General features: G+C 39.7%; 1 protein-coding gene across 10 annotated transcripts; it reads right to left on the bottom strand.

The window, feature by feature from the left end:
• Window positions 1-377: 377 nt before the first annotated feature.
• Window positions 378-4320, bottom strand: LOC112710883 (mediator of RNA polymerase II transcription subunit 32). Of its 10 annotated transcripts, none has more exons than XM_072202930.1 (6): window positions 3892-4255; window positions 3426-3691; window positions 2963-3083; window positions 2647-2772; window positions 2374-2558; window positions 378-1104 (listed from the first exon to the last, which is right to left on the bottom strand). In XM_072202930.1, exon 6 carries the CDS (start codon window positions 1097-1099, stop codon window positions 665-667), a length of 435 nt encoding a protein of 144 aa, XP_072059031.1. In that variant the 5' UTR covers window positions 1100-1104; window positions 2374-2558; window positions 2647-2772; window positions 2963-3083; window positions 3426-3691; window positions 3892-4255; the 3' UTR covers window positions 378-664. The 10 variants fall into 10 exon arrangements, 8 of the variants coding, with proteins under 8 accessions (XP_072059031.1, XP_072059030.1, XP_072059032.1 ...); XM_072202929.1 differs by having other exon boundaries at window positions 2647-2841; XM_072202931.1 differs by lacking the exon at window positions 2963-3083.
• Between the last annotated feature and the right edge of the window lie 4080 nt (window positions 4321-8400).

An 8400-nucleotide genomic window follows, 5' to 3' on the forward strand; every position in this document is an offset into this window, starting at 1 on the left:
AAAGATAATGTGAAGGGACTAAAATTTTGTCTTCAGACTAATTTTTGTTTCTGAATTTCAATCCCGTCTCAATTTCAATATTTCAAAACAAACTTTAATATTTTAAAACAAAAACTACCTAATATTTCAAAACAAACTTCAATATTTCAAAACAAAAACACTACTTAATAGTGCAATATTGATAGACTCGGTTGCTGAAATTGATTATGATGTTCAATTTTTTTATTTGTGCACCTAGACATTACATTAGTGGTGTACCCTAGCAATACTTTAGCTCTAAATCTCTCACAACCTCACCACCCACAGTTACGCTTCCCACACTTTCAGCTCCCCAACGTTGCAATGGAATCATGATTCATTTCAAGGACAATTGGAACTTTCCTCCGGAATCCTACGATTGATTACTTTATTACAAAGCCAGGGCATAGACAAACCCAAGGTGGAAGAATTAGCATAAGCCGAAAAGGACATGATCCAATGAGCAGAATAACATTGGGACTGATTTTAAACAATCATAGATGTTCATGATATAGCATGAACAATTAAAATGGAGATTCATTACCATTTTTATATACATAAACAAAGTCTAAATCAATGCAACCTAAGTTAAAGTTCAAGTGAAATACAGAAACACCATGTGTATACAGTAACAGTTACTTTGATGCTATGGAGCAGAATCTTCAGAGAACCTGGCATCAAAAGGAGCTGAGGCATGGGATTGGGATGAATTAGCAGCAGCGGCTCCAGATCCATTCTGCAATTCAATCACTAGCCACCGGACCGCTTTACTCATTTGTTCCAACCGAACTGCGCTGATGGGAGGAAGACCAGTCATGGTAGCTTGTCCGGGTTTTCCTGCGCCTGTCGCCTCGTCTACCAGACACTCTGATCCTATCCTCTGCTTCAAAGACTCCACAAACTCCTCAGCTTGATCACATGCCACCCTAAATAATTCCCACTTCTGCTTGAAGTTCTCTAGAGCAACATCAGTTGCTGTTGTTTTCTGGGCACCTGCACTTTCTTTGGCTTCAAGCACAGTCGACGCAGCAGCAATAAAATCTTGATAGGCATTGTTTAGAGAATCAACCACGTTGTCCATTGTTCCTATTTGTGATTTAAAAGATAAGTATGAAAGATAAGATTATTCATTCTTGAGATTACAGATATTTAGCCAATTAAGAATTTCTGTAATTCAACACCATATGGTGGTTTCACCATCTAAGGACCATAAATATATCCCATGAATGTGATCGGAATCGTGTAAATGATTTAATTTAAATCAAATCATGTGTTTGGAATTATTAAAAGTAAGGAAATAATTGATTTCACAAATCTCGGAGAATTAAATCATTTATATTTTGAAATTCCTTCTGTTTCTAGGAATTTAGTGGGAATTGAATTGATTTAGTTTAGATAAATTAAAACCTCTATACTTTACAAAAATATGATGTATATCTTGAAAAATTGTGGGGGAGAGAGAGATGCAGTAATGTCAAAATAACATGCAGAGATAAATGATGGAATATGTGCATCCTTACTTCACAGAGGCCAAAGAGCAAGAGAGAGGCCATCGCATGTTATGTACACAAGCACAATTGTGCATCGCAAACTAATGCAAACTTGTGCGCGAAGAGAGAAGATAAAAACGTATAATTACAATTATTTAATCTTCCAAACATAATTGATCTATAAAACCAATTCAAATTTTATCATTTTACAATTATTCCAAACATCAATGTTGATATACAAAATAAAATGAATTCAATTCAAATCAATCCCAACTTCTTTAGATTCCAAACGCACCCTATTAGAATCGAGTGGGTCTAATTCAACCTCAAAAAGTTAACTCATGAGGTTAGGGATCGTCAAGCTTTTCTCCTATCCTATCCTACTATAATGCTAAAAGCCAGGCTTCATTTTGTTTCCCACCTTTTTTTTCATGCATGCCTTTTTTTATGATGACCAATGCATACATTTGCATAACATTGTATATGTACGTATATTCAACACGTTCTTCATCATTCTTTTTGAGAGCACATGGCGTGAAGAAGCAAAATTTGGTCTTTAGTGTACACATCCACACATGTTAAGTTGACATTGTTGAATTTCTGTAACCTACGCATGATATACTCGCAAAACCAAATATAAACCAACAATTACTCACTGAAATTCACAATTGCGCACAAGAATGAAGCTACTTACCAAAACCAAATTCCAACCTTAAAAGGATTCAAGAACAAAAAACTAAACCATAAAATGAGAGTGGAATAGGTCGTGTTTTAGATGCAATAATCACATCTGGACATTTGAATTCAACAAAATAAAATGACAGATCAACACCAAATCGAGAATCTGAAATAGCTAAAGACGTACATGTAGGTTTCAGATCTGGCAACATGACAACTCAGCGAGGCTGAGAGATGGATGGCGAGAGACGGAGAGAGACAGAAGTTGAGAGGCGAGGCTGGCGGCAAGAAACGGACTAACGGAGATCGAAGGGAGTGAGGCACTGTCCACACTATGGACTTGGGCAGGCAGGTAGGCAGGCAGGCAGGCAGCTGTGGGGCAGTTGTAAAATAATAGAATTTGAATTGGTTTGATAGATCAATTATTATGTCTGGAATATTAAATAATTTGTAACTATACATTTTTATCTTCTCTCTTTGCGCACAAGTTTGCATTAGTTTGCCATGCACAATATAACACACCATGGCCTCTCTTTTGCTCTCTGGCCTATGTGAAGTCTGGATGCACATATTCCATCATTTATCTCTGCATGTTATTTTGACATTACTGCATCTCTCTCTCCCCCCACAATTTTTCAAGACATACATCATATGTCTGTAAAATATAGAGGTTTTAATTTTTCTAAACTAAATCAATTCAATTGCCACTAAATTCCTAGAAACACAAGGAATGTCAAAATATTGCATTTCTTTTTTGTTTTTGAGAGACAAAGTACCGTAAACAATGTTTTCTTTGTATGCAGACAGCCGAAGTACAGAGAGCGTCAATTAATCAGCAAAGAAAAAATCGAAGAGCTTGAAGCGCAATTGAATGAAGCAGAGGATGTTATAACGGATCTTAGGATACAATTGAAACAAATATACCATGAGTTAGAGCAGACAAAGAATAGTCAGAAAATTAACAACAATCAACTCTATTAACTCAGAACAAAAACGGATCCCTGTTAACTCAAAACAAACATATCCCTATTAACTCAGAACAAAAACAGACCCTTGCTAACTCAGAAAATTAACACCAATCAACTCTATTAACTCAGAAAAATTAATAACAATAAAAAATTAACTCAAAAAGATTAATCAACAAAAACAAAATTAACTCAGTCAGAAAATGAGAAAACATTTAACTCAGAAAAATGATTTAAAGAAGCCGTGAAACCGTGGCGGAGAGAGTGAACTTACAGAGGGAAAGATGCCAAGGAGAGAACGAACCACCGCAACGCCGAGAAGAGCGCCGGCGAGAAAACAAACGTGCCCGTGGGTTCTTTGCACGTGAGAGATGCCGACCTGAGAAGTGGGAGGCTCGGTTGAGTCTAGTCCGGCAGCGACCGCACCCTCTAGCCTACGGGAGTAACTCGGCGAGGTAAGGGTGAGCGGTTGCTAGGGTTTGGGTGAAGTCTCTTCTCTGATGTGGGAGATGGGTGAGCGAGGAGCGTTACTTTTCTTCACTGAATAAACAAAAATTGAAAAACAGAACAAGAACTCAGAAGAAGAACTCTGCAGAACTCAAATCTGCCCTAAATTCTTCACTGAATAAAAATTTAATTGAAAAAAACAAAAACCCATGAACTCAAATCTGCCCAATTCATACAGTTTTGTCACCAAATAAACAAAATTAGTTGAAACATAAAAAGATTGAAGTACTCACCGCGGTGATGGTGACGGTTCGGTGACGACAAGCAACGCTTCGGTGATGGTGACGGTTCGGTGACGACGACAAGCCGACGACCACCACGACGCCAAGCCGACGACCAGACGGCGCCAACGCTTCGGTGACGGTGACGGTGATGCTTGGATCCGCGAGAGCTGTCTCGATCCGCGACGGTGAGCTTCGCTCCGGCGTTTGTTGGAGGTGACGGTGGCGTTTGTAGGAAGAAGGTTGAAGAGAAAATTATGGTTCGGAGGTGACTAGGAGAGTCTCTTCGAAGAGGAAAGTGGCTCAGCAACCTTATTTTACTTGAAGCCTTTTTTCCCTTTTTTTTTATTTTTTTAACCAGGGCCAAAACCACGCCGTTTCGTGGCTTGGAGAGAACCAATATTTGTTGTTCGGCCAGTTCATCAGTTAACCATCAGTTTTGTCGGTTTTTTGCCAGTCTTTTACAGGATAGTTTTATAGGTGAATCGAACCTATTAATTGACCGATTTTTTGTTAATCTAGTTGAATTGGTCGGTTCAGTCTAGTTTTCAGAACTTTGATGACTGTCAACACATGATTTACTTATGTAAACACGTGGGTCGCGATTTCAAGGCTCTCTTAGGCCTAATCCAACTCATTTCTGAAGTATATGATGCAGACTCAAGTAGGATCAAGGGGGAAGCATTAGGATAGTTTTAATGTCATCTTTTAGGTTAGAATTCTAGACCGAGAAGCTCTCTCTTCTCTCTAGAAATTATAGTTTTTTTTTTTTAATGAAGAGCTTAACACAACAAGTGGAGCATATAAAGTAGTAACATGGTATCAAAATAAAATAAGAATAGAAATAAAAAGCAGACGTAGATATCCCTTTGTCATCTCCGGCATTGCCATCAACAATAGAAAGGGTCAGCACCTAACCACTCCTTGTAGCTCAACAAAGACAAGTTGATAACCTCCTCAACCCCTTTTCCTTTGTTCTGAAAAATTCTCTGGTTCCGTTCCAACCAAATGTTCCAAATGATCGCACAGAAACACACCATCCATCTCTTGCGCTCCTATTTTGTATTTGAGTTCTCAGTCCAACTTTGAAAATGCTCCTTTACTGCACCTGGACAAGCCCATTGCATTCCAACATATGATAACCAAGCACACCATACCTGCCAAGAAAAACTACAACCAAGAAATATGTGTTGTCCATATTCAACACCATTGTTACATAGAACACATAAAGTATCTTCTTGGTGAATGACCCCAAGCCGACTCAGTCGCTCCGTCGTATTGACCCTGCCTATCAGGACAAACCAGACAAACAACTCTACTCTGGGCGGGACAAGGCCTTTCCAAATAGTCCTAGTAAAACTGTAGCTTAATATATCCTTCGGGACCATTTCCACCTGCAACACCTGCACAAATGAGTTAATAGAGAAAATTCCTTGTTTATCATACTTCCATACAACTCTATCCTCTCTTCCAAGATCTAGTTTTACCAGCCTCAGAGTTCGGTGAAGCTGGTTCACTAAATCCAACTCCCATTGAAATAATTCTCTCCTCCACTGAAAATTCCATATCCAAGCTAACCCATCCCAAAACCCACAATCCCCTATCATTGATCCTATTTGGTTTGAAACAGAGAAGAGCCTTGGGAATCGATCTTTCAAAGAACCTCCATGAATCGAGACATCCTCCCAAAACCGAGTTCGTTTCCCGTCACCCACCTCTATAGACAACCCAGTAATCATCTTCTGTCTGACTTCTAGATTCTTGAACTGTAGCTGACAGATATCCTTCCATGGACCTCCTCGAATAGATCATTTTTGGGAGGCCAGGAGCTGATTTGGATTCAGGTTGTTACACGAGCAGACCACCTTCTTCCATAACGGACACTCCTCTTTAGAGAATCTCCACCATCATTTAAACAGAAGAGCTGAATTTCGAAATATGGCATCCCCAACCCCCAACCCACCTAGCTTTTTAGGAGTCTGAACTACGGCCCACTTAACCAAAGCCATACCACTATTTCTATCCTCTTTCTCCATAGAAATCTCCTCTGCAAGGAGATCAATTTCTCTGCAACAGCCTTTGGCATCTTATACAGGCTCAGATAATAAACTGGTAGGCTATTTAACACAAATTTGACAAGTACCAATTTACCGGCCTTATTGAGAATCTTGGCCTTCCAGAGACTAAGCTTCTCCTCCACTTTGTCTATTATTGGCTTTCACGTTTTAACCCACCTTGGGTTTGCTCCTAGCGAGACGCCCAAATATTTAACTGGTAGATTGGCTTGCTTACAGCCCAACACACTGCACATTCGTTGTAGTCACTGCTCCTCATAGTTTACAGAAATGAAGTTGGATTTGTCGAAGTTGATACTTAAACCTAACATCAACTGAAAGCACCGAAGCAACCTCTTGTAGTTCTTGATTGTGTCTTCCTCAGAAGGGCAGAATAAGATAGTATCATCTGCAAACTGGAGATACGATAACTCAATATGATCTCTCCCAACCAACAACGGCAAAATACGACCATTCCTCACAGCCTCTCCAATCATCCTATGTAGGACATCAACAACAAGTACAAAGAGAAATGGGGACAGATGATCCCCTTGCCTCAGGCCCCTTTCCATCTTGAACGGCTTAGACGGTGAGCCATTTATCAACACTGACATAGAGCACGTGCTGACACACTCCATCACCCATCCCCTCCATCTTCGACCAAAACCCATCTTCTGTAATACAAGGTCCACAAAACTCCACTTGACTCTGTCATATGCTTTCTGGAAGTTTAGCTTTATTATTGCCGCTTCCTTCTTCCTCTGTTTGATCCACTGAACCGTTTCACATGCGATTAGAGCCCCGTCATGAATCATCCGATCTTTAACAAAAGCACTCTGTGTCTCGCCTACTAGTCCTAGCATAACATTTCTCATTCTCCTGACCAGCACCTTCGATATTGCCTTATATACATACCCACCATGCTAATTGGCCGCAGATCTTTGATTTCCTTGGCACCAGTAAACTTGGGGGCCAACGCCACCCATGTGACATTAGCATCAGACAGCAACCTTGAAGATTGGAAAAAGCCCAATACTACTGCCATGAAATCCGAGCCTATATCAGTCCAACACTTCTTTATGAAGTTCATGTTGTAACCATCACATCCTGGCGCCCTGGACGATTCACAAGCCCACACTGCCTCTTTAACCTCCTCGGGTGACGGTAGCAACTCTAAAGCCAAAGAATCATCCTCGCTGATTCTTTCCACCAGACCATCTCTGAAACCCACCTCAAGAGACCTCTCTTGGTGATATAAGTCTTTGTAAAACTCCCTGATGGCAATTTTAATCCTAGCTTGATTCCTTACCAATCTTCCATTAATAACTAGAGTATCAATCCTATTATTTCTCCTTCTCGTTGAAGCTAAGTTGTGGAAATATCTCGTATTTTTACCCATGTCCCTCGCATGCCTCGACCTTGACATCTGCTTCCAATGTAATTCTTTCCTCACATACCATTTCTCACAATAAGTAACTAGCACATTTCTTCTTGCTTCCACTGTCCTATCATAACTCCCAGTACCGACCATGTCATCAATCTTCTGAATCTCTTCCTCAAACTTCAAAATTTTCTTGTCCATATCACCAAAGTTGTCTCTGTGCCATCTCCCCAAAGGAGCCGTCAACGCCTTCAGTTTATCGGTGAATTGTATCTCTCCCAGCCTTTTCCATTCCTCCTTGACCATCCATAAAAAGCCTTCATGAGTAAACCACGAATCCAGACTTCTGAACGGCCTCGGACTGTCTCTTGGCATCCTCTCTTCCACTATGATGAGGCAGTGATCTGACAAACCCCGTGGACCGCCTCTCAAGCAAGTCTCCGAAAATGCCTCAAGCCATTCCAAACTAACCAAAGCTCTGTCAATACGGCTGCATAACTGAAGAACTGAAGATTGTTGGCTTAGAAGTTATAATAAATTCTCGTTGCAAGTATAGTTTCTAAACCAAGCAATCAACCTTTCTTATAAACGTTTGGTTGTCACAAGTAACAAACCCAATATAATTTATAAACCGAAGTATTCAAACCTCGGATCGTCTTCTCAAGGAATTGCAGGGAAGTATGATTTATTATTGGTTATGGAAAACAGTATTTTGGGTTTTGAAAAGGGTTTTGAATAAGAGGAAATAAATTGTAGGAATTAATAAATTAATAACGAAGAAAAGCTCTCGGCAAGGTATGGAAACTGGGAGTCCTATCCTAGTTATCCTTATCAATGGTGATGAGAATTATATTTTTGCTACCACTAAGTCAACCTCTAACTATGAAGGTAAGTTAAGTGGACAAATCAATTTAACTCCTAAAGTCCTAGTCAACTCCTGAGGAAAGACTAGAGTTATAAGGATCTAAATTAATCAGCAAGAATAATAATTATCAATCACGATGAGTTTGATAACTCAAGAGTTACCAATTAATCAACCAAAGCCAATAGTAAATAATCTAAATTAAAAATAAGGAAAAGCAATCA

This window comes from Arachis hypogaea, chromosome 9 (assembly GCF_003086295.3).
Source record: "Arachis hypogaea cultivar Tifrunner chromosome 9, arahy.Tifrunner.gnm2.J5K5, whole genome shotgun sequence".
Taxonomy (NCBI): domain Eukaryota; kingdom Viridiplantae; phylum Streptophyta; class Magnoliopsida; order Fabales; family Fabaceae; genus Arachis; species Arachis hypogaea.

Excerpts from the sequence above, each read along its gene's own strand:
- LOC112710883 (XM_025763327.3), bottom strand. The coding sequence starts at position 1,099 with ATGGACAACGTGGTTGATTCTCTAAACAATGCCTATCAAGATTTTATT.